General features: G+C 32.0%; 12 protein-coding genes across 12 annotated transcripts; 4 read left to right on the top strand and 8 right to left on the bottom strand.

Moving 5' to 3' along the window:
- Positions 1–477: 477 nt before the first annotated feature.
- GO595_010984 (Dynamin central region family protein) lies at positions 478–2,391 on the bottom strand (the record flags this gene model as incomplete). Its single annotated transcript, XM_067913722.1, has 1 exon — positions 478–2,391. The coding sequence occupies one exon, from the start codon at positions 2,389–2,391 to the stop codon at positions 478–480; it is 1,914 nt and encodes a 637-aa protein (XP_067769722.1).
- Positions 2,392–2,774: 383 nt separating this feature from the next.
- Positions 2,775–3,581, top strand: GO595_010983 (40S ribosomal protein S2-4; the record flags this gene model as incomplete). Its single annotated transcript, XM_067913721.1, has 1 exon — positions 2,775–3,581. One exon carries the CDS (start codon positions 2,775–2,777, stop codon positions 3,579–3,581), a length of 807 nt encoding a protein of 268 aa, XP_067769721.1.
- Positions 3,582–3,753: 172 nt separating this feature from the next.
- GO595_010982 (40S ribosomal protein S15a) lies at positions 3,754–4,146 on the top strand (the record flags this gene model as incomplete). The annotated part of the gene is made up of 1 exon (XM_067913720.1): positions 3,754–4,146. The coding sequence occupies one exon, from the start codon at positions 3,754–3,756 to the stop codon at positions 4,144–4,146; it is 393 nt and encodes a 130-aa protein (XP_067769720.1).
- Positions 4,147–4,566: 420 nt separating this feature from the next.
- Positions 4,567–5,589, bottom strand: GO595_010981 (CAMK family protein kinase; the record flags this gene model as incomplete). The annotated part of the gene is made up of 1 exon (XM_067913719.1): positions 4,567–5,589. The coding sequence occupies one exon, from the start codon at positions 5,587–5,589 to the stop codon at positions 4,567–4,569; it is 1,023 nt and encodes a 340-aa protein (XP_067769719.1).
- Positions 5,590–6,240: 651 nt separating this feature from the next.
- Positions 6,241–8,853, bottom strand: GO595_010980 (glycosyl hydrolase; the record flags this gene model as incomplete). Its single annotated transcript, XM_067913718.1, has 1 exon — positions 6,241–8,853. The coding sequence occupies one exon, from the start codon at positions 8,851–8,853 to the stop codon at positions 6,241–6,243; it is 2,613 nt and encodes an 870-aa protein (XP_067769718.1).
- Positions 8,854–11,573: 2,720 nt separating this feature from the next.
- GO595_010979 (CAMK family protein kinase) lies at positions 11,574–12,626 on the bottom strand (the record flags this gene model as incomplete). Its single annotated transcript, XM_067913717.1, has 1 exon — positions 11,574–12,626. One exon carries the CDS (start codon positions 12,624–12,626, stop codon positions 11,574–11,576), a length of 1,053 nt encoding a protein of 350 aa, XP_067769717.1.
- Positions 12,627–13,842: 1,216 nt separating this feature from the next.
- Positions 13,843–15,201, top strand: GO595_010978 (WASH complex subunit 1; the record flags this gene model as incomplete). The annotated part of the gene is made up of 1 exon (XM_067913716.1): positions 13,843–15,201. The coding sequence occupies one exon, from the start codon at positions 13,843–13,845 to the stop codon at positions 15,199–15,201; it is 1,359 nt and encodes a 452-aa protein (XP_067769716.1).
- Positions 15,202–15,598: 397 nt separating this feature from the next.
- GO595_010977 (Dynein light chain 1, cytoplasmic) lies at positions 15,599–15,871 on the top strand (the record flags this gene model as incomplete). The annotated part of the gene is made up of 1 exon (XM_067913715.1): positions 15,599–15,871. The coding sequence occupies one exon, from the start codon at positions 15,599–15,601 to the stop codon at positions 15,869–15,871; it is 273 nt and encodes a 90-aa protein (XP_067769715.1).
- A 651-nt stretch (positions 15,872–16,522) lies between these two features.
- GO595_010976 (histidine acid phosphatase) lies at positions 16,523–17,626 on the bottom strand (the record flags this gene model as incomplete). Its single annotated transcript, XM_067913714.1, has 1 exon — positions 16,523–17,626. One exon carries the CDS (start codon positions 17,624–17,626, stop codon positions 16,523–16,525), a length of 1,104 nt encoding a protein of 367 aa, XP_067769714.1.
- A 2,777-nt stretch (positions 17,627–20,403) lies between these two features.
- Positions 20,404–21,654, bottom strand: GO595_010975 (F5/8 type C domain containing protein; the record flags this gene model as incomplete). The annotated part of the gene is made up of 1 exon (XM_067913713.1): positions 20,404–21,654. One exon carries the CDS (start codon positions 21,652–21,654, stop codon positions 20,404–20,406), a length of 1,251 nt encoding a protein of 416 aa, XP_067769713.1.
- A 279-nt stretch (positions 21,655–21,933) lies between these two features.
- Positions 21,934–22,521, bottom strand: GO595_010974 (Splicing factor; the record flags this gene model as incomplete). The annotated part of the gene is made up of 1 exon (XM_067913711.1): positions 21,934–22,521. The coding sequence occupies one exon, from the start codon at positions 22,519–22,521 to the stop codon at positions 21,934–21,936; it is 588 nt and encodes a 195-aa protein (XP_067769712.1).
- A 1,570-nt stretch (positions 22,522–24,091) lies between these two features.
- Positions 24,092–24,724, bottom strand: GO595_010973 (uncharacterized protein; the record flags this gene model as incomplete). The annotated part of the gene is made up of 1 exon (XM_067913710.1): positions 24,092–24,724. One exon carries the CDS (start codon positions 24,722–24,724, stop codon positions 24,092–24,094), a length of 633 nt encoding a protein of 210 aa, XP_067769711.1.
- Between the last annotated feature and the right edge of the window lie 1,419 nt (positions 24,725–26,143).

The following is a 26,143-nucleotide window of genomic DNA, read 5'->3' as shown; positions in this document are numbered from 1 at the left end:
AGTGATGGTTCAATGATTTGATTAAAATCAATAGATGTTTGTGATGATATTTCTTGAAGTTTTTCTATTTCATCATTATAATTATTTTTGATATTTTTAATGGGTTAACTCATTTTTTGAAAGTTCTTCATAATTCTTTATAAATATTTTAATAAATTTATCCTTTATATTTGGTTTTATTTTCTTACTCAGTTTTGTAATGTGCGAAGTATTTTGATTTAATATCTTTCGGAACACTTTGCATTACTTAAAGCAATCTTGTTCAATCATATGCTCTATTATATTAAGTGAATCTTGTGATTGATTAGTAAAATTTCCAATATTTTTATCTTTTTCTTGAGATGTTTTCAAATATTGCATTCATTTTAACGAAAGCGCATTGTACGCAAAGTTTCTTATCACAGTAAAATTCATCGAATTTCATTTTATAATTCCCTGTTCACAAATGTTCAAATGTTTTCTTACTTTTGATATTTATTAAGCCTTAAATATCCTGACCTCGTTCAAGATATTCTGTGCCTTATGTAATGCTGCGACCATTTGCTGACACGCGATTCTTTTACTTGTTATTGATGAATCCTCCGTCAGCAGCTCCTTCAAGTTCGGTGTGTTAAATATGTTTTCGATCATCTTCGGCCTGAGCATATCCGTCGACTTCTTTACCAAGAACCTTACGATTGTCTTCGGCACCAAGTCCTTAATTTGGTCTCTTATCAAGTCGAAGTATTTCGACGATATTTGCACCAAGTCCTTTATCTCCCTCGCCTGGTTATTGTTGTATTCCTTCGACGCACCGTACAATGAGCACACGCCGACCGGATCGGGCACCGCCGGCTTCTCTGGGAGCGGGCGCTTTCGCGGGTCATCTTCTGCCTTCGGCGCGTTGATTGCTTGGTTACCTCTAAAGTCTGGGCGCTGTGTGTTGATGAAACTCTTCTCGTTATCTATCAGTTGGTTAATGTAATCTTTCGTTGGGTTAACGCATGAACGAATACACTCGTCGACAACAGAACGAATACTGTCGCCTAATATGTTGAAGCGTGATAACTCCATAAAGTTGACTTCGCTATGAATGTCGAATAAGATCGAAACAATTTCATCAACTAAGCGAAGAGATGGTGCACGTAACTGCTCAATGCAGCGGAATAAGATCATGTCCAACGCTTTGTGCGGAGTGAACAATGGAACTGTGAGGCCGGCGTGGTTCTTCATCAAGTAGAACAGCTGCGACTCGTTGTACTCTTTAAGGCCCGGCAATGCATCGATGGTTTTGTTATATGAATCCATGAAGCGGCGAGATATTAAGGCGCCGCCGCGTGCGCGTATTGCTTTGATGTCGTCAGCATTGTCATCCGCATGGCCCTCTAATAAGTCCTCGTAGTTATCTAAGTACTTCGAGATGACGTCTAAGACAAATGCATTCATCGTGCCAACAGAACTGGTAGGATTCTCACCATAGCCGGCTAACTCGGCTTCTTTCTCAATGAGCATCGTTTGGACTTTGTGACGGAGCTGTGGCATACAGTTGCGGATGTGCTCCATTAATAAGCTGTTAAGACAATGTGCTAAATATTGGCTGCCACAGCGATCTGCAAGGTCTGAATAGTCACGGGAGTTCTCAAAGAAGTCATGCTCGGCTTTACGAGCGGCGGCTATTGATTTATTGGAATCGATATCAGCTTGGGATCGGTTAACGACACCAATGTAACCAAGCTTTAATGAGTAAATCTTGTTTTGGAGAATGTCACGGGCATTGGTTCCTTTGTCCATAAGATCAATTTTGGTAATAACACCAATTGTACGATCACCATATGGATCTACTTCACGTGCAATACGGAGTGATTCAGAGTTGGCAAGATCTTGATTAGCTGGAGTGACGGCAAGAATAAGTGAATTTTTTTCTTTGATGAAATTAAAGACCATATCATGGATTTGTTTGACAATTGCAGGATCTTGTCCTTGAGTGGCTACTTTAACAAGACCAGGAAGATCGACAAGTGTTAAATTAAGTACATTTGGTGATGAAAGAGTAAGACGAATTGGATGTGAACTGACATTACGAGTTTTGCCTGTAACACGCTCGGTTTCCCTAACAATTTCATCATGAATTTCCTTAAAATCAGTGAATTTTTTGTTTGGAATATGAAGAAATTCAGCTACTTCTGGCGCATTTGGATCATTAAGATGAACAAGTTGAAGAACTAATGGACGGCGTGTAACAATACCTGATCCACGCGGAAGGAAATCACGTCCAACAAAAGATTCTAAAACAGATGATTTTCCTGAACTTTGACTACCTACAACAACAATTTGTGGTAGGCCAATGACTTCGGATCCAACAGTGTTAAAGGCATCTTGTAATTTATTAATGATTGGGATAAGCGACTCCATTGACTATGTCAGTTTTAGATAACCGACAAAAAGTGACCGGGAATTGAATGGCTATAACCAAATTATCCTTCCACACTTCTTATCTTTTGCTCATTAATTAATTGACTTTAAACTAAAGAACTCAACTATTTGAAATAATTATTATCAATTAATAAGTATAAGAATAATAATGATTGATTATAGTATTCACAATTTAAATTAATGTGTGAAAATATTTTTTCTTTATAAACAAGACAAAATGTAATGAAAAACAGTTGTCACTACAAGAAAAAAACGCATATTTGATAGAAGAATTTGCTTGAAAGAAAGACAAAGAAATACATGTGACAATTTGTAAACAATTTAATGTTTCAGAAACATTAACGGTTTCTTCCTTACGTTTAATGTCGGAACCAACAAAACAACAAAAAGGAGAACAACGTAGCAGTGGAATGCGTGGACGTCAACAACGTGAACGCCCACAACGTAATACACAAAATAGAGGAGGAAAAGATAAATGGCAGCCAAAAACTAAATTAGGTCGTTTAGTTGCATCTGGTCGTATTACATCAATTGAACAAATTTATCTTCATGCTATGCCAATTAAAGAACCAGAAATTATTGATACACTCTTAGGTGATAATTTAAAAGATGAAGTCATGAAAATCATGCCTGTTCAAAAACAAACACGTGCTGGTCAACGTACTCGCTTTAAAGCTGTTGTTGCAGTTGGTGATTATGATGGACATATTGGTCTTGGTATCAAGACATCTGCAGAAGTTGCAAACGCTATCAAAGGTGCTTTAATATATGCAAAGCTCTCTATTCTTCCAGTTCGTCGTGGTTATTGGGGTAACAAGATTGGTCAACCACATACTGTACCAAATACAGTAACAGGAAAATGTGGATCAGTTCGTGTAAGGCTTATTCCAGCACCTCGTGGTTCTGGAATCGTTGCAGGGTCTGTCGCTAAGAAGTTATTAGCAATGGCTGGTTTCGAAGATCTTTTTACATCATCGATTGGTAATACAAAAACATCGGCTAACTTCCTTGTTGCTACATATAAAGCAATAGAGGCAACCTATTCATTCTTAACTCCGGATCAATGGGAACAGAAAGAACCAGAAGCGCATCCATTTGTCCAGTATAGTGATGTCCTTGCCAAGGACAATGAATTTAAAGTTACTAAGGTTAATATCAACTTGGAATAAACAATTTGATTTTTTTCTAATTAGACATTTCTAGAAATCTTACCTTAACTTCGTTGTTGTGCAGTGGAATTTGGTTTGATAAAATCCAAAATATGTCTTCTAAAGTCTGAAGAATGCAACAAATTACTTGTATCGTTCGGTGGTTATGGCGGTTTTGGTCCTTCCTTTTGGTATGGTCAGAACTTCAGTACTTGCTGACGCACTTAAGGCAATCACAAACGCAGAACGTCAAGGAAAGAGACAAGTTCTTGTTCGTCCTTGCAGCAAAGTTATCATCCAATTCTTAAAGGTTATGATGAAGCGTGGATATATTGGTGAATTCGAAGTTATTGATGACCACCGTTCAGGAAAGATCATCATCAACTTACTTGGACGTTTGAACAAATGTGTTGCTATTTGCCCACGTTTCGATGTTCAACTTACTGAATTAGAAAATTGGCAATCAAAACTCCTTCCATCACGTCAATTTGGTTATGTTGTTTTGACAACATCACATGGAATTCTTGATCATGAAGAAGCCCGTAAAAAGAATGCTGGTGGAAAGATCCTTGGCATGTTCTTCTAAACGAACAGAATTTATCGTTCCTTTTCTTTTAAAAGAACAAAATCATTTTTGTAATAGAAGTTATTGTTTTATATTTTTGATTTCATTATCATTAATTCGTTATAATTAGGCATTGTATTGACTGAATAATTCCGAAAATTGCTATAAGTTTCAAATCGAAAACATATCAATCAGTAAAAAGTTATTTGTTTGAGCATTAACTAATAATTTGATTTGGGATTTAGTTGTTGACTGTACGTTAAAATGCACAAAATTTTCGTTTATTCAAAAAGTGTAAAAATGAAAAAAATGTACAAAAAATTCATATGAAAAATGTTTCATATTCCACAAGAAGCACAAGTGCAGTGGTACATAAAAGATAGCAAACATGGATATTTTTAATAATTCATAAAATGCTCTTTTTTAAAAATAACAAAATAATTATTTTGCAAAAGTTGTACGAAGCAAGTGGTTTGCTTTTGTTTCAGGCTTCTTCAGTGCGTATGATTTGATTGGATGATATTGGGAAGAAATTCTGTTATGTGAGAAAGATGAAGGAACAACTTCACTTGATCTTCTTTTTGAGAATATTTGCGAGCTCACATTAAACAAAGGCTTAACGCTGCTGTAATTATACTTGTTGATGCCTTGGAAAATCGGAGACATCAAAAGTTGCTTTAACGGTTTCCTTTTTGAAGGGTTTACAACAACCATAGAGCGAATGAGATTGCAAAAGTCCTGGTCTGCGAAAGATGGGAATGTTATAATACCGAGCTGAATAGCTACGTCCATTTCATGTTCGTTACAGACTCCCCATGGAAGCATTCCAAATGCAATTGTATAGAATGTGACACCAAGTGACCAAATATCTGCAAGAAAGGGATCAGTACTCTGTCTGCAAATGATTTCGGGTGCCATATATGGGTGTGAACCAGCAAAGCTAATAAGGCTTTCACCTTTTTCGAATTTTTTGCTTAATCCAAAATCTGCGAGTTTTGGTCTGTCATATTTGTCAAGAAGAATGTTGGCAGGCTTTATGTCTCTGTGTGCAATATTTTGATCATGACAATGTAAAAGTGCGTTTAAAATTTGATAACAATAAGAATAAAGTTTTGGTGGCCTTATTGGACCTTCTCTTTCTATTAAATCTTTAAGTGAACCTCCACTACAATATTCAAGTACCATATATAATGTTGCATGATTTTGGTCAAAAAAGAATTCATACATGGAGATAATGTTTGGGTGACAAAGACGAATTAACGTTGCAGCCTCGTTTTCTGTGTCGTTGCTGAACTTTCCTTCTGGGTTTTGGATTCTCTTGATGCAAAAATCTTGATTATATCGATCTGAACGAACAAGAAAAATACTTCCGTATCCACCCATTCCTATTGCCTTTATATAGTGATAGTGATGTTCTGGTAATATTCCTTGGATTTCAGTTAAGCTAAGCTGGGGAACGAGCATTTTTCTTCAAGGTTCAATTTGTTTTTGTATTCGGAATTTCTATGTAAAAAAACGGCTTCAAGCAAAATTCTGAGCTAGCAATTTAATGACAGATTTCAAATATTAAAGAAATCATTCAAAATTGAATGTAAATCTATCAAAATGCGCTTTCAGACCTTTCAACTTGAAAATGTCATAACCATTTATTCAAAAATTGAATATGATATATTGAATCTGTGAAGTTTTTAGCTGCAATCCGGATAATAACCGTTTGTATTCAATTTTGAATTCAAAATGATGTAATTTTGTTTAGAATAAATACAGCACTCACAAAATCAATCTAAAAATATCTTCATACACTATAATGTTTTTTTTGCAATAATAGGATAATTGATATATATACTCAATATAAATTCAAACATTATGAATTAAAAGATAGAAATTTAATATTTAATATAAAAAATGGATTTGAAATTATACTTGTTGCTGGGAGTCATAATCACATTCAATTTTCAGAGAGACGGTTTAACAATGAAAACCGAAAATAAATTGACAAAAAGAAAATCATCGTATCTTTTTCTGAAATAAATTGTGCAAATACAAAAGTCTTATCATAGCGATAATTGTTTTAAAATCACCTAAAAAGATAAAATTCAATAATAATAAATCTGTTTATAAAAATTTGATTTCAAAATCATCTTTCACCTTAACTTTTGGATTATGTATTGTAACAATACCATCAGAAGTTACAAATTCGAGACTGTCTTCACCTACATTTATTTTAGAAGGAATTTTTTTCATTCCAGTGATAATTATCTTTTCAATGATCACGTCGTACTTGGCGACAAAATCACTTTTTGGCGATACGTTATCTGCAAAATATGAATTCAGTTTTCCATTTGTAAATTTCAATTTCTTATCAAGATAATTTCCTTTTGCAAAATCAAATGAAAGGCCGTCATCAACATATATATTACCTTCTGCCTCTTCATTTTCGTCCAAAGCGATAATTAATGTTAATGGGTCCCAAAACATTAGTTCTGTTGATTTTCTAATTCTTCCTTTGATGGGAATTATTGATCCACCACGTATAAACACTGCTGTTCTTCCACTGTCATCTTTTACATCAACATTTTTCCCTTTAATTTCTTTCAATGATTCGTAATAATACCAGCGACCGTTTGGTAAGTTAACGGTCGTCTTCTGAGGAATTTCACTCAAAAATGGAACGATGAGAAGTGACTTCCCTAACATCACCTTGTCATCTGTGTCTAAGAATCGCTCTTCATTAAATTCCCACCACAAAGGCCTAACTAAGGGCTCTCCTGTTAAGTTTGCATTTCTTGCCAAAGAGTACCAATATAAAATCAACTTATATCGATTAATGATACCATCTCTTGCTACATCAAAGCTTTCATCTTTCAATAAATAAATCTCTCTACGATTTGTTAAATGATGACAATGAACTCTAAAGAATGGATATAACCAAGCGCCAACGTTATACCATCGACTTAATAAATTTGTATTTGGCGAATTGAAAAATCCGCCAACATCTGCTCCTACATAAACATGTGATGAAATTCCATATGAAATTATCATTTGAATAGAACATGCGAGTTGATCCCAACTTGCTAAGTTATCTCCTGTCCACACAAATGAATATTTCTGCGCACCAGCAAAAAACGCTCGTGTTAAAATAAACGGTCGCCTGTTATGTTCTTGGTCTCTTTTGACAAGGCCGCCATAAGTGGCTGATACCATCAATAAGCCATAAATGTTGTGGACTTCGCGTTCTTCATAGCCACCATAATGTATTAGGTCACGTGGTGCTGTGTTTTCAGATGACTCAAATACTGATATTTCATTCATGTCATTCCAGATGTGTAAATTCAGCGCATTGTCTTTGAACTTTTTAAAATCAAAATTGGTTTCCCACCAACTTCGTGCTTTTGGATTTAAATAATCGGCCCAAACACTTTTGCCAGGCCAACATTTACCAATAAAATCATTTCTGCCATCTGAACTTTTGATTAAAAGTCCTTTACTTGCAGCTTCACGATAAATAATGTAACTGTCTTCAACACGAATATGTGGATCTACTAAAATTGTTAAATGTCGTTTGTTATGATCAAGTGCATCAAATAAACGCTTTGGGTCTCGAAAGTTTGTAGGATGAAATGTAAAATAGCGGCGATCATTAGTATGGTCTAAATCAAGCCACATAACATCGTGTGGAACAAGTGATTTGTCAAGATTAGAATCAACTTCTAATACCTCTTCAAGTGTTGTATACCCCCAACGGCATTGATGAAAACCGAGAGAAAAAAGAGGTGCGAGCTGAGGTTTGCCTGTAAGTTGTGTAAAAATGTCAACAACTTTTTGGGGTGTACCAAAAAATATAAAAGTGTCAATATAACCGCCTTCAGAAAGGAAGCGAACACGTTTTGAGCCTTCTGTGGTTACATCAATCCATGTATCACTAGGATTTCCCCAGAATACACAATCACAACCAGTAAGAGAGTGACCCATCAAAAATGGAATACAACCATACATTGCCATTACAGAATTAACTTCATACTTATTAATGTCAGTATTAAAAAGTCGGATTGGATCCGTAACTTTGTAAGTATTTGGAAGCGTCATAGGAAGAGTGTGTGATGGAAGACCACTAAATCTAATTCCTGGAGTATGAAAATCAAAATTCATACCAACAGAAGTGGGGCCGTTCTTGAACGTGTCAGTAAATCCATTGAACGAGTTACTTTCGAAGAGTTTTGGATGATCTTTTTTGGATCGATGTGTTTCAAATATTGCATTATCTTCTGCATTGAGTGTGATTTTCTTAACGCCTTTTTCGAAAACAACGATTGAAAATGGTTTGAAATTAACTTCAACTGTAAGTTCTTCTGTTTTAAGAATAGCTTTGTCATTTTCCTTTTGAACATTAAAATTCACATGCTTCTCAAGCTCTTCTTGATTAAGAATTGTTGGTTCTTTTCCACAATCAAAACGTGGGAATTTTTCTTTATCATTTGGATCAATTCGAACACGAATAGATCCACAGCTTAAAAAGTATATGAATAAATTAAGTTTGTTGTTGTATGTGCCGTCGTATATTATGCCTTCAAATACTCCGTTTTTTGTTTTGATTGAATCAGAAATGAAATACCAATTTTGTTTTTCTAAGTAACGGTTTCTGGAGCAAAAAGGAGATTGCTGGCATGTGCGAAACCTTAAGCGATTTACAGAAGCTATGAACCTAAGGAGAAATGCGAAAGGCAACATTATTTTTACGAACACATTTTTAAACGGTTTCTACAGTTCCTATTTCACAAACAGTTTTAAAACATTATTTATCATTTATTTAATAAAGCTAATTTATTTTTTCTTCTTATTCTTAATATTTCTATTCTTTATGTTCATTGTGATGTGTGAATATTTTCATTAATTTTTTTTCTTTGACAATGGCATGGAATAAAAAAATTGTTTCAATAGAAAAGGTATATTTTTGAATCACTGTTTGAATTTCATATTGGTATAAAAACATACATCAGGTTTAACCATCATTTTTAACCCTACATATGTTGAAATTTGTACTATATTTATATAATATGGAAATACTAATACGTTGCATAAAGTGGATGTAATTACATTATTGATTGTAAAATTTTATGTTTTATTTATATTTACTATTGGATAACAAATGAGTTTTGTAACCTTCTTCATTATAATAAGCAGGGCAATGTAAATTTCCATTAAGTATTGAAAATAAAAACAGGAATCATCATATCTTTGAGGTTATTGCAATTCTGGAAAATGAATATTAAAGGATGTTTACAGTGTCTTCAACAAATGAACTTTAAAAGTTTAATTTACTTAAACATTTGAAGAAATTATATATAATTTAACTGATGAAAATATTGAAACATCAGTTCAGAACACAATGAAGATATTTGAAATGAATTTTCCATATTCGATCAACCTATTACTATCAAGAATGATTTATAATGTATTTTGCTCACAAAAAGCATCGACTGATGCATACGTAAGATATTTAGAATTCATTCGATCCAAAGAAGAAGAAAGCAAAAAGCTTTACAAATATTATAAAAATTTTTATTGTTATAGTTAATTCAGGTGTATATTGTATAATAGAAACTCAACCAAATATTAATCCATCATTTGCATACACAGAAGAAAATTTAGATGGAATGTATTGATCATGATAACTTGCCTATTTCCATATAACGTGCTGGTAAAATAGATATAGTTAAATCACTTCTTGAACAAAAAGGAATTGATATTAATGCTAAAGATTAAGTTTATTTCAATAATTTTATATTTCAAAAAAATATTTGGAATTTGTTTTAATTAAAATAAAACAGCACTTCGTTACGCATCTGAAAATGGTTATATGGTAATAGTTAAATTGTCAAAATAGTGTTACATATATAAAATCAATGCTGTTTATATAAATATTACTGAAATTTCGAATTAACAATGGATAATCTATTAAAAATATGAATTAAAAATAAAAATAATAGGTTTTAGTAAATATTGATTTGCATCACTGTAAAATTTATCACAGATAGCTATCATAAAAATAATATCTAATAATGTATTCTAAATATATAACAATTTATTAAGTGATTTTTTATCAAAAATCAACATTAAATTACGGGGAGGATGTTTCATTTCTTTAAAGTCTTGTATAAAAAACGTTTAAATCCGTTACAATGAATGAGCTGAGGGAAATACAAAGACTTGGAAGAAATTTAAAAAACATGGAAACATATGAAATCACTAGCGGAACAGAGCGTGTTTGCTTTGTTATTTTTTCACCACAATCAAAAATGGATCAATCTGCCTATTTTGATGGTGTTAAAGCAGCCAAAATTTTTTCAAGAGCCGATTTTAAAATATATTTTTTAGATACGCCAGAATACAGTGATTATTATCACTGGATGACATACTTTCTAAGGAGTGTTAGTGATTATTTATCAATTGTTATCACTGGATTTCCAATAAATCATCCAGACGGAAATGCAGAGAATGGAATTCCACTCAAAATCCTTGATAAAGAAATTACACCATCATCAATGTATAAAATGATTTCAAAACATAAAAATGTCTCATCAAGGATAACCATTATCATTAATGGATGTCCGGCCATTGAATCATGGTCTGGTGATGTAACAAGTCAAAATCTTGCATTTTCAATGACAGCATCTTCCTTCCAAAAGCCAAAAACTCATCGTTTTTCTCAACAAATACCAGAAAAAATCCTTTTAATGACATCAACACCAAGGGTTGATATTCCTCTTAGTGATAGATCGAAAAAGAATTATTCGATTTTTATTAATGAATTATCACATGCTGTTAAAAATGATCCATCTCTATGTGCAATAGAAATACTGGATTCCATTGGTCCTACAATAAGAAAACATGGAGAGGAAATTGTTGTTTATGCTTCTTCATCTGATGTTGAATCTGAAATTCCTTTTTTGTATTAAGAAGAAAAATTTATTAATTTTGTTGTATCTTAATTTGACAATCTATTGAAGTCTATACATTAACGTATCATATTTATTTGTATTAATTTTTTTTGGAATTTCATAATTAATATTTGAAACATTAATAAGTTCAAAAAATACTACAAAATCAATGTTGAACATTTTATTTAATAATAAATACATATCTTCATAAAACGATGATTTATTATTTGATTAAAATCAAAATTATTTGTGATGATATTTCTTGATTTTTTTACAAATTTTGAAATATTTTAGAAATTACATCTTTGTTATTAAACAACTTATTTAAATTACGATTTATATTTTTTGACCATTGACGTTATATCTCTTCACTCCCAAGAAAGTGAAATATTTTTATACTTTTTTACATAAAAACCTGTTTCTGAATGTTTACATAGTTTCTGATATTTGTTTTGAGAAAATTTGTAAGAAAAATCATTAAATAACACATTTACTTAAACAAAATGAAACTTAAATACCAAATGTCTTGTGCAAAATAGCTTTCTTTGAAGGGATTGGCCGTTCTATTTTTTGCCCAGACATATATGATCTTATTCGATTATGACTTGCAATAATTCTGTTATGTGACAAAGAAGTCTGAACTGTTGATTTAGACCTTTGAAACAGCGCAGAATCCCCAGTATCAAGATTCATTCGACTGCGCGCTTGGATAGAAGAAGGGAAAAACGGTTTCCGATATTCTGCAAAAAGTGGCAACTTCATCAACTGCGCTATCGGCTTTCTTTTTGAGGGCTTTACAACGACCATGGATGAGATCAAATTGCAAAATTCTTGGTCTGCAAAAGTTGGGAATGTTATAATACCGAGCTTAATAGCTGCGTCCAATTCCGCTCCATTCGAAACTCCCCATGGAAGTCGACCAAATGCTAAAGTAAAAAAAGTGACTCCGAGTGACCAAATATCTGCAAGAAACGGATCTGCATTCTCTCTGCTTATGATTTCAGGAGCCATAAATGGACGTGATCCAGCAAAGCTTTGAAGATTTTCACCTTTTTCTAATCTTCTACTTAATCCAAAATCTGCAAGTTTTGGTCTGTTATATTTATCAATAAGGATATTGGCAGGCTTTATGTCCCTGTGTGCAATATTTTGTTCATGACAATGTAAAAGTGCGTTTAAAATTTGATAACAATAAGAATAAAGTTTTGGTGGCCTTATTGGACCTTCTCTTTCTATCAGATCTTTAAGTGAACCTCCACTACAATATTCTAGTACGATATATAAATTTGTTTTAGTTTGGTCGAAAAAGTATTCATACATTGAAATGATGTTAGGATGGCATAACATTATAAGGGTTGATGCCTCATTCTCTGTATTATCATTCTTAGGGTCTATTTGTTTAATTCTTTTGATACAAAAATATTGATTATACTTATCAGATTTCACAAGAAAAACGCTTCCATATCCACCCATTCCGATTGCCTTGACGAAGTGATAGCGGTGCTCTGGAAGAAGTTGCTGAATCTCTGAAAGACTTAGCTGAGGAACAGGTTTGAGCAACATGTCTTTTGAGATAATAAGACGCCTTGACTGTATTGAAAAATCTATTGAAAATCCTGAATTACGCTTTGAATTAAAATTTTACATAAACCGACTCTACGATTTGAATAGATTATTCAAAATTTTAAACAACAAATATCTTGACTATTACTCAAAAAAACATTTAGTAAACCAATATTTATTCTTTATGATATATGTTAATATAAATATATTATATATTTTTATTTTTGAACTTTTTATACTAATAAATTTATGTTCGAAAAACGTGTGTTATTGTTCAATTCCTTCCTCACAATTTTTCAATGCAATTCCGGAAACAAGTCAAAACTAAAAAAAGAGGAGTTTCCTCAGAAATTTATCTGAAAAGTATATTATCGAATAATATTATCGAATTTGACGATAAAAGTTTTTGATTCTAAATTTAAAATGTCAAAAACCGCTTTTTATGACATAGCCTTAACCGCTGCAGATTCAAAATCACATAAATATTGAATGGTAATAATTTCTATCGATAATTTTCAATCAGCATTTTTGCACAAATTGTAGAACCGTTTAAACTAAGTTTTGTTTGTGTTTGACCAGCTTAACGGCACTTCACCCATCTTAAAACAGTTTCTGTGAAAATTAAATAGTTTATTAAACAGCCACATGAAATTGAAAGAAGAATTTGCAAATTGAGTTATTGCTGTAATAACCCTAAAATAATTCCGTCTAAACTGAATGAATAAAACTTTATAATCTCTTTTATGACAAAAAGCTGTTAATGTAACAAGTAAACACACAATTCGAAAATCAATTGTATTTGATGAATGAAAAGAAAACTATATTAGACATGTTCGTGCCATTAATTGTTGGCAAAGAATCAGAGAAAACAATTGAAAAAAGCATCACTTTACATAGGAATCATTTTGTTATCATAATTATAATTATTATAATAAGAATACTATTACACTTGGTATTACCCTCCCTGTGGCTTTTCGATGATTTAATAGCTTATGTGACATTTTAAACTTGACGGTAAATTGCAACTTTACTAATTTTGTGGAAATGATTAAACTAATGTTGTACCATAACTTGCTTAAACTCTTATTGTTTGCTGCAAAAATGTTATGAAAATAGAAAGAAATTTCTTTATTTCGAAAGGGCAGGTATTTTTCTATCGATTTGTCACTTTTGATGTACCCGCAAACAATTTAGACGGTTTAGTCAATTACAATCAATGAACAAGCTTCCAATGCAAGTTCCAGTGCTCGCAAACGATGATTTCGAGCCGCATTGCATTCTAAAAGCTGTAAAAACACTTTCATATCTCGAAAAAGTTGTCAACAATGTTTTTGATACTATATCTAATAGAATTCAAACCGAACAAGATCATGTTGCAAATCTTGCCGAACGTATTACAGCAGCTCAATCAGCTATAGACCAATTGAACGATCCATCCAAAGTTGTAACAATATTTTCACCTTTGAAATTTGTAGGCGATGAATATCCACCAGGTTATCATACACTCAAACAATACATGCCAAAAGTAAGTGTAGAAAAAGTCAAAGGCGACTCAGTCATGATTACTGAGGCACTTCAAAATGTTGATTATGCATATGATCAATCATTTAATTTCAAGCAAACGCCAATTGTTAAAACTGAGCAACTTCATAATACTGGTCTTGGTCGTTCACCAGAGTATATCAATTCCACAGCGTCACTTCTTCTCTTCCATACTAATGAAAATCCATATCGTGATGCCATTGATATTGATAATTTCGAAGGCAAATATGGTCTCGAAGAAGAACAACATAGCAAAGCCATTCCTGAAGCGCCCACATCCATCTTCACCGTTAATCTTCTACCCGATATATCAGATGGTGACTATCTATTCCGTCCACAAGTTGACAACATGCCCACTCTTGACCTTCCTGACAACATTCCAGGCCTTATTAACATTGCATCGTTTGGTATCTCAATTGATGATTCAGCAATTGACATTGCACCATCATTATTCTCATCTCCGTCCAACCCATCATTCCCCTCCACTGGGGATTCCGAATTACCGCCTCCTCCACCGCCTCCACCTCCACCACCATCTGGCGATGACGCATCTGTACCTCCGCCACCACCTCCACCGCCCCCACCGCCGCCTCCCACATCGTCGTCTACTGCCGACACGTCCGCTCCTCCACCACCGAGCGGCGGCGAGAAGGCCTCCGGACCCGGCCAGCTCACCGCGAAGGAGCAGGACGTCCGCGCTAACTTCCTCGACCTCATCAAGAACCAAGAGTTCAAGCTGCGCAAAGTTAATAAAGATCAACCACACAGCGGCCAAAAGATTGCGCCCGCACCATTGGATCATCATAGTGAACTTATGATGAGAATTTTGCAGCGCGGTCAGGCTATGGCTGGAAAGAACATCGAAGAGAGAAGGAAATTACTCGGGCTGTCGAACGATAATAATAAGGAGGAGCAGAAGAGCGACATAGTGGAGGCAGGGCCAATGACATTCGCGATGAAGGACGACACCGAAACAGAAAATACTGATACCGAGACAACAGATGACGACTCGAGCTCTGAGTGGAATAAGTAAAAGTTAATTTTAATTAGTAAATGTTTAATGTGCAAACGTCGAATGAATAATCATTTTGTAAAACTTTACTAAAGCTTTCGTCAACAGATTTGTTCATGATAAAAATCTGTTTCACTTATAAAAAGATTTACAAAATTTGAAGTTCTAAGTAGAATCTTAAAATTAATTAAGCAATCAAAAAATATTTTAATATAACAACATATTAAATAATAAACGTTAAAATGCTTGGAAATTACCTTGTTACAAATAAGTTTATGTAAGTTAACCTTATCTAGAACACGTTTACAAGAAGAAACATGTTTCAAAGGCCGTTTAAAATTGACGATAGAACAAACAATGACAAAAACCGCCTTTATTTGTTTGAATAAAATAACGTACCTGATCACTTCGAATTAGAATGGCTCAAGATAGACGTGCCGTCGTAAAGAACGTCGATATGTCCGACGAAATGCAGGCCGATGCTATTGACGTCGCAACACAAGCTTTAGATCGCTTCAATATCGAAAAGGATATTGCTGGCTATATCAAAAAAGAATTTGACAAAAAATACAACCCAACATGGCACTGCGTTGTCGGACGTTCATTTGGTTCTTTCGTTACTCACGAAACTAAGCACTTCATTTACTTTTACATTGGCCAAGTTGCTGTTCAACTCTGGAAATGTGGTTAAAGACACTCTATTTTGAACCTCCATAACATTACTAAAAGAGCTTATATACATGGTATTGTTTTATTAGTTTTTCGTATTAATTTTTTTAATGAACATCATCGGATTGATTTGCAATTTTTCTTAGTAAATATTTGATTTTATAAAAAAAAAGAATACATTTATGTATTAATTTTACAAGTTGCGGTGTAAATAGTAGAACTTTTTTTTGATTTTTTCATGAATGAAGAAATTTGCAGAATATAATTTATATATAGAAGCAGTGAAAAACTTTATACCTTGAAAAGAATGTCATTCATAGAAGCTTTTTTCAACCTATAAAAAAAGCATATGTATACATATCAAATTTAAAGAATAAACATAAAATATTATCATTATATTTAAGTAATGTTTTGAAGAAACAATATCGTACAACTCCCAATTTGATGCAATAGTAAAAGTTAAAATCTTCTACATTTTATGAAACAAATACCTTCTAGCACAAGGATTATATTTTTTCCAAGCAATTGCTTCTTTATAGTTTTATGAAATTGTGCGGTTTTCCACAATGTCTTTATAATATTTCTCGCTAAAAATTTTAGAAGTGAGAAATGAAAATGAACGAAACAAATTCATAGCAAAAGAAAATATTACATAAAAATATTGACAATATTTTTACTCTGTACATTTAGACAACGACGGCGCAATTAATACACGAAACTCTTTCAATGAAATTGTTTCTTTATCATTTATCTTCAGCACATTTCCTTCATATACAAATCTCAAAAATTGCTCTGTGCCATCAGTGTACAATTCCACTTCGATATGTGCTCTATAAGGAGCAATTTGTGTTATATTTTTTTGTCCTAATGCAACAAGTAATGCACCAATAGTGGTATCATGACCACTAAATAATGCAAACTTTGTGTTCGTCTCACCGCTAATTCTTTTACTAATTTGTTCATCAAGTAGCCTCCATATTGGGCCAACGCTTTCTTGCGCAAACTGATTGAAGAATCCAATTGAATAGAAAACCGTATCGTTCATGGCGGTTTCAAACATTTCACTGGTGATGATGCTTGGAATCGACTGTTCTGAGCAATAGAATGAATATAACCAGTCACCAATCCATTGCCAATTCTCTCCGTCCCACGGTAAGTTGAGGTAATCATAAAGTTGCTTTTGAACAACTTGTGCATTATCACGTCGACGTGCAAATTCCTCAGAATGCTTGAATTTCACATATGCATCTTGAAGGTCGGTGCAGCCATAAGGTGTAGGATCAAGTGGTTCGAGTACTCCTGTACCTGAAACTATATCAATCTTTTGTTCGGAATATTCAGGTGGATATAAACCATGGATAAAGGAAATGAGTGAGCGTACACAACGATCTGAATGAGAAGAACGAAGATATATGAGATCAGGATCATAATATTCTGGAAGAAAATGATATTCATTAATGAGTTTCTCCCTAAATTTACTTCCTAGTTCGTAATGTTGTTTCATACCGTTAATTGTTAGTTGAGCTTGATCACAACTTGGCGGGAAAGGTGCCATTTTTTCTTCTATAATGGTGTGGTATCGACGTGGAACTCCATTAACATAGGAAATCATTTTTGGAGCATAGGCATCGGTTCCATCACATACCCAAGTTCCTGTTTCATTTTGAAGAGCCCATTGATCATATGGTGCTCTTTCTCCATGGCGAATAAAAACAAAAATGCTTAGTAAGGTTAAATTGAGTGGTACTGCCGTAGTCAATGGTGCAACGCACTGCATGATTTAGTTCCTTGACTTTTTGCCACCAGTTGTAGCGGTTATGTTTTGTTTCAAGCAAATAAAAAACGATCAAAACGATTGATTTGCATTCAAATATTTCTTTGAGTTAACAATAGAATCATTTTCACGATCGAATGATGTGGATATTTCTGTATTTAACATAAAGTTTAGATTAATAATATTTAATCCAAAAATAATATATGAAAATTACATAAATTATTTGAAACAGCATTTATGTATGCATATAAATGTGAATACAAAGAGAATGTTAAAGTTACTTCTCGTTCATAGAGGAATTGAAAGCATTAATGTTAACAATAATAATTTGTTCAATATAGTATTTAATGTAATGATCCAATATTTGAAAATAACATTTGACAATTATTTATATCATTTAAAATGTGTCATTATTTGGCACTGATAGTTTGAAGTAATTTATTTTGTTCCATTAATATCATTACTTTAAATCATTGATTTTCATTTTCTATATTCTCGTAGAAATATTGTTGAGGAATAAATAAATTTTATTCGACGGTTAATGAGATTACATCAATTTTTTATTATCTAAACACGTACCGGTTATTAGGTTCAATATTTTGAATATATTATTTTTTACAATCAATCAGCACATGATTTTTTTTCCAATAATCCTTTGTATTCAGAGATTGTCTTGCTTGAAAAATATCTCAAGCTCACCAGCAGCAATGGTTTTTATATGCGGCAATAAATACAAAGAATGTAATGAAATTAAAAAAACATTAAAATCTTTACAACAGGTAATCCCTGAAGGGAGTACGTTGTGTTTATCAAAAAAATCAATTTGGCCAGATGACAAACTGGGAAATACGCCACACTATGCATTATTCAGAAAAGGAAAATTTTTAGATACAGAAACATTCAACCTCACAAAATCAGAAATTTTTGCAACTTTAAAGCAATTACGCAAACCCCATGTAAGAGTCTTTAATGGAACTAATATTAAATCTCAAACAAAGAAACAATTTGCATTAACATTATCTTCTGATTCTATTTATGAACCATTTTATGAAACTGCATTCGTTTTTAGGAATTCTCCAATTGCTTTCATTCATAAGCCAGGTAATTTTAGTATTACATTCCAAGATAACATAAATAACATAACCAAAATTTTCAACACCACAACTCCTCTTACGCAATGGATGAAGAAGCGCGTTGCATTGATACCACAATTCCCTTTTATACCCAGAGATTATCCGGCTCTTATTGCAATTGTAAAAGACGGCGAAAGCGAAAACGTGAATAAATTGTTTGCTTACCTAAAGCACACCTCTCCATTCCCTGTTGTCTATGGTTATGCAAATTGGAAGAGAGATCATTTAAGAATCAAAAATTGTCGTATTCTACCAAGCTCGCTTTCGTTTGTTTTTTTAGACACGGATGGCAAATGTTATCCATTTATTGATGATGATGTAATAAGTCCAGAGCTTTTAATGAACTTTGTCACGAAGACTATTCAAAAAGATCAGGCAACGAAAACCGTCGAAACCTCCTCATCGTACGACGATGATAACCGCATTTACACTCTCAATTCCACGTCACTTTTGAAAACAATTCCTGGAAATGATTGCAAAGTGATTCACATGACAAATCCTAACTCTCCCTCGGAAAGTTTTTCATACTCAGCCTTCAAACGAGTTTCAAAATATTTTGACCATGAAAATCGAAGATGGGTAACTTTCTATCAATTCGACTATAAAAACAATTGGAATCCATATTTGGTACCAATAGCAGACGACTTCCCGATGATTGCTTTGTACTACCCTAATATTGAAAAGCCTCTTATCTTCAGGAAAAAGCATCTTCCAGGCGCATTAAAACAGTGGCTAAATAGAGTTGCGCCAAAAGAAAAGTGTGTGTATAACAATACAAAGGAAGAATTGTAATTATAATAAAAATATGTTATTTTATGAATATATTTATATTGGTTAGCTAGATGTATCGATGTCAGCATTCACCGTTACGGTTCATCATTGAATACAATGATGAACGATAGAAATATTTTAACCGCAACGATATCGATAGAAAACTGATGAACAGCAATTCAAACAACAGCAAAATTATATGGCAAAATGATTTCTATCAATTTATTATGTCATAGGTAAATCTTCTCAAAATATATTCGAATATATTTTTCCATATTAAAAAAGGGTTATTGATGGATAATCAATCACCCATAAACCAGAACGACAGTGAAAATTTAGCCGAAGTCGGGTGTTACAAGCAGGAAATTTCCATTCAACAATACACATCAGCAGAATTTGACACCGGTTTTTTTCTTTTCGCTGAACCTGTGTTATGCTGTGATTGTAACACAGAAAATCCACAGCTAACTTTAATACCTTGTGGTCACAAAATATGCATTGATTGTTTTTACAAAAAACTTTTACAAGATCATCAAAATTTATTTTGTCAGTTAGATAAAGATGTTATTGTACAAGTCGTTGATTCCTATGGTGTTTGCTGGCTTCATTCCAATTGTGACCAAACAAATTTTTAAAAAATCTCTTGGGACACCCCATTCACCCAGCGTCACTTTTTATAACCATTGCTTCCAATTTTTACTGCGACAGCTTACTTAATCAATCAAGTCAAATGTGCATATGTATTATTCGCTTTATAAACTTGTTTTTACTTTCATATTTATATCAGATTTTCTTTTTATTTTTGTGAAATAAACGATAGATAGTTCTGAACATTTCGCATCAAAAACCATTCAAAAAACGTATCGTTCAAAATGTTTATTGTGTAGGCAAAGAAGCAATCTTTTGCTCATAAAGCTCTCCGAATATTTCAAAACATTCAAGACACATTTTCTTATTTTCATCCTCATCAAGAGTTCTAAATCTTATATATTGGAAAACGTTTTTTCTTTCGTTAATTATAAATGAAACAGTTTTTCCTCCATTTTCCGTTTCGCTAGCTTTTATTTCCTTTTTAACGTCAATTAGTTCCCAGTTTTCCTTGTCATTTGAGCCTTCAATTACCCATGACTCAGGAAAATTAAAATCGTCTTCAAGAATGCCAGAACGTAATGAATATCCATCAACGCGAACACACGGCATCAAAAAGTCAATGGTGAAGTTCAAAGATTCGGGATGAGAAGTTCGAAAAGAATTATCGCTATCAAATTTTTCAATAACGTTTTGGAACGTAAATTGCTCAGCGATGGCAAGTCCTGCCTCTATGGAAAGCGCTCCTTTCTCTATGGGAGTTCCTTGTGTTTTTGTTGAGATGAATTTGATGATTCCATTGAAATCATTAGGTCCTCTTAAACTAAATATTTTAGTTGGCGGTACATTTAAAAACTTATCCTTTTCTAGAAGTGAGATAATGTTGGATTTCAAATATGATAAATTGTTAGACTTATTGAGAATTATTTCAATGATCTTATCTTTTGGAATTTGCTTGAAATCAAGAAACCTAATAAGTTTACCACCATGGTTAAGTATAAATGAAGTAATTTCTTCACTATATGGAATTGGGATAACTTTTTGAAATGTCAAATCGATGATTGGAAGGCTTAGTCGTTGAAACTCTATATTTGAAAGTATAGAAGGGAATGCTTCAGCAAATGCCGAAATAAATGGTAACATATCAGCACCAAAATCAAAAAATTGTTGACCATATTTTAAAGAAAAATCAAGATCGAATTTAACTGACTCGTTTTGAAATGCGCTAAGTATAGCATTAATTCCTAAATAAGATGCAATATAATAAAAAAATGGAAATTCATCTTTTTCGAGAACTAAAGTTTGTCCACAAATGAAATCTGTAAGTTTTGTTATATCTCCTTCTATTCCTTCTATTATCGGAATATTAAAAGAAGATATTAAAATGTTGGAAATAGATTCGATCTGTAATCTTGAAGAAAGTAATAATGCCATAGATTTATTACAATATGATGCATCATCACCAAGATAGAATATAAAATCAAGATCGAGTTCACCAGGATTTAGAGAAAGATATTTTTGCGGAAAGCTGATTTCCATTTTTTAAGGAACGTTTATAGTTCAAATGAAAGTCAAATAAAAAACTCAAATTTCAAAAGCATTTACAGAGAGGCAATAAAGGAAGTAAGATTAGTTGACATCAGGAATGTCAGAGTACCTTTTAATATGAAAACAAATCATGATAATGTTAACATTTACTGATGTTTATATTATGTATCAACCAAATTAAGAGAACAATTTTTTATTCACAAACTCGCAAGTTATTATATTAACATGAAAAAAATCAACATTTTATTATTAAGCATTAAAACAAATATTTCATGAGATGAAACAACCTGACTTCTTATTAGCTTCCTGATCTTCCTCTTTTTCTTCATTATTTGGTTTGTCCTCAGTTACTTGAACAGGTTTTTGTTCTTCTTCTTTTTCAATTATTGGTTCTGTTATTTTTTCAAGGTTTTCTTCTTCTTTTGTTTCTTTTTCTTCTTCTTTTGTTTCTTCTTCTTCTTCTGTATGATGTGAACTATCAGAACTTTCTTTTTCGTTTACTTCTATTTTTACAGAAAGTTTTGGAGGATTTTCATTTTCATTTTCAGTTTTGTTTGTTGGACTGTTGGTATGACTTTCTTCTTTTTCTTCACTTGGTTTATGTTGTTTATGACTGCTTCGATTGGAATTTAGTGGAGGAAGTGAATTTCGATTTATATGATATGTAGTATGAGGACGTGATTTCATTAAAGAAGACCTAACTTCGCTTATTGGTATTGTTTTCTTGAATTCTGACATTTTTGATGTTTGATATATGTGATCAATTTGATGAAGGTACCAATCATTTCTGCTTAATACTGGTTTTGCTTCTTGGACAGCAACAAACAGCTTGTGGTTCTCCCGTGAAATTCTGTCCATTTCCTCTTTTTGTGCATGAGCTGAATGAAGGGTATATGGTCTTTGGATATTTCGGGAGCTATTCGTTTTCCGCATATTATCTGTACTACTACGAATTTGTTTGTCTTTGTTAAAATTTGTACTATGAAGTTTTTGAGTTTCATAATTTCGATGATGTTGAGGAGTAGATGGCTTACTTGCCTGAATTTTTTTCAAAGCTTCAATGTGTCTTTTATAAGCTCTGTCTCTCGATGCTTTTACACATATACGATTGAATTCTGGCTGATTTCGATACATTTGGGAATGATTTACAACGTATTTTTTTCTGATAAGTAAACCACACAATAAAAATCGTACGTTAAGCGTTATAAAATTCTGATAAAGTATTCAATGTTGGACCATTTTTAAATAAGTCACTTTATTTAAAGTATGTTCATTGCAGTGAAGATATCTGATGCACCACCTATCTGATTCCTGGTGATTTGCTTATCTGAGCTGTATTTGACTAAAATCTAACACATAGGGTTTTTCTATCTCTTTATTATTAATAATTTGACTTAAAAGAAAATCATTTAAGTATGTACGTTACCTCAATGATGATATCTGATGCACCACCTATCTGACAACTGGTGATTTGCTTATCTGATTTGAGGATCACCTCCAAATCTAACACATAGGAATTTCACTTTCACTCTAATAAACAATACCTCATCTTATTTTTAACTGTTTTTCATAAGTTTATCCATCACATTATGTTTTTCTTATGCGTGAATCAAATGATATTAAGGAAAACCAAAAAACTCATTACATAAATATCTCTAAAAAATTTTAACATTTTTTAAATAAGAATTCCATGGAAAAAATTATTGAAATACAATGAACAATGAAAATAAATTTTATGACACGTTTGATCAAATGTTAAAAGTCTTACTTTATACATAAATTACTTTATAATTATTCACTTACATTAATTACTTTATAATTATTCACTTACATTAATTACTTTATAATTATTCACTTACATTAATTATTTTATAATTATTCACTTACATTAATTACTTTATAATTATTCACTTACATTAATTACTTTATAATTATTCACTTACATTAATTACTTTATAATTATTCACTTACATTAATTATTTTATAATTATTCACTTTCATTAATTACTTTATAATTATTCACTTACATTAATTACTTTATAATTATTCACTTACATTAATTATTTTATAATTATTCACTTTCATTAATTACTTTATAATTATTCACTTTCATTAATTACTTTATAATTATTCACTTACATTAATTACTTTATAATTATTCACTTACATTAATTATTTTATAATTATTCACTTTCATTAATTACTTTATAATTATTCACTTACATTAATTACTTTATAATTATTCACTTACATTAATTATTTTATAATTATTCACTTTCATTAATTACTTTATAATTATTCACTTACATTAATTATTTTATAATTATTCACTTACATTAATTATTTTATAATTATTCACTTTCATTAATTACTTTATAATTATTCACTTACATTACAAAACCGTTTCTTTATCTCATACATTTATTGACTAGTCCGAGTCAGAATCCGATTCCAGTTTCAAGTTATCGATGATTCTGAACAGTTCCTTTGACGACCGCATCTTTACCTGGTCCTTATCTCCGTCCACGTAAATTATTTCGAATGTATCGTTATACTTTCTTGTGTATTCTATCGTGAAGTTTTTTGTCTGGAGTGCCATCACCAGTATCACCTTCATTTCGTTCTTGAGCACTGCCGATTGGTTCATCGACAGTTTCCAATCGATTCCCAACTCATCTGTTTTATCCAACAGCTTCTTCATCAAGTCCATTATTAGTCTTATGTATCTATTATCGAAGTACAACAAATTAATGACAAACTGTACAACGTATTGTAACGTTTCGACGTCACCGAAGTTATAATTCAAGAAGTACTTAATCAATGTCCCCAACGTTGATAGTCTTTGATTCTCATTATCAGCTGAAGAGAATCGTATCGCGTTCGGCCCGATGCAACACCATACTTCGTGGAACTTTAGCTCGCTTGGGAACGTTGCGATCATTTCGTATCCATTATCAGCGAAGAAGAATTTCCTGAATCCTGCTTTAAACATTGCGTCTTTTAATGCGAAGAACTTTTCGACGTAATCTCTAAGTAATTTAATCTGTGACATATGTAACATTACTGTTAAATGACTTACGCGTTTAATGCAACATGATTCTGGGAATTGTTTTATAGGGATTTTAAGTTGTACACTATTGTTAATTGATGGAATAATTAATTGGAAGACTTGCGAAGGTCGTAACATTACATTAACTGTATATTTGTTTTGATATACAATATAAAATGAGCCGTCATCTTTTAATGATATTATTGACCAATCATTACTATGCTCATCATTTAAGAAGGTGTTGTTTAAGATATTTAATGGTAAGAAATTCATGTTTAAAAAGCCGGCAAATGAAAACATTGGATTACTTGGTACTTCTTCACTAAAATGATATTTCAATTGGATATATGGTGCAAGTTTAAAACTGATTTCAGGAAAATGATACATATTACAATTATAACTTTCGATTCCTAATGTTATCTTAGAGATTTCTTCAAATGATATATATATGTCTGAACATAAGTTATGTGTAACTTTGATACAAAAATTCATATAATCATAATTCTCAAACTTTAATAAGGTGTTCATTGTTAATACATTTGATGCTTGGCGTTTAATTTGATGAAAAATACAAAGTTTAGTGACAAGTTCTGAGATATAATTAATGAAACGACATGAAAATCGATTCCCATATATGGAATATCGAACTTGTCCAAATAATGGATTGTTCATACATAAATGCCAACACATATTATTTTCGATTTTTAATTCAATGTTACGGAATGTCGTAGATGATAAAAAGATTTTGTTGGTGTTAATTAAACTTGTTGTCTCTTCAAAGCCTAATTTCTTCGAGATTTGTAACTTAACTAATGTCATTCGAATGATTCCGGATAATTCATCAACTCTAATTTTTTCATTTAAGATATGATACTTCTCATAACATTTGTTAGTTTTGTCTGAATAAATACAAATGTAATTATTAATTGGAGTTAATTTGATTTTAACATAATAATCTCTGGCATATGAAAATCGAATATATGCATTCTTACTGGTGACTGCTGTTGATTTTAATGTAATACCAAAGAATGTACATGCATATGATATAAATAACATCGTTTCAAATGCTTTAGTTTTGTCTTTATAACTTCCTTCGATTTGTGATATTAATTCATAGGAATTTGTTTTTAAATGCGAGTTTTGATATAGTTTTATGGTACAATCATTGGTTAATGTAAATTCAAAAAAGGGAAATCCATAACGAAATATCTTAATATAGCGATTATATATATAAATATCAAAGTTCTTGTTGGATGATATTGATAATGTCTCATGAAGAGATTTTAAAAAGCGATTAAAACGTGTGTCATATATAGAGTTCTTAATGATTTCAATGATTTTATCAAGTTGAATAAAATCATTGGTGATTTCATATGATAATAAGATTTCATAGTTTGAGCCAGGTGGACACATCATTTGAAGTGATGAAAG

This window comes from Histomonas meleagridis (genome assembly GCF_020186115.1).
Source record: "Histomonas meleagridis strain 2922-C6/04-10x chromosome Unknown scaffold_61, whole genome shotgun sequence".
NCBI classification, from domain to species: Eukaryota; Parabasalia; order Tritrichomonadida; family Dientamoebidae; genus Histomonas; species Histomonas meleagridis.
The sequence above is the reverse complement of the archived record's forward strand: the minus strand, read 5'-3'. Positions and strand labels throughout refer to the sequence as shown.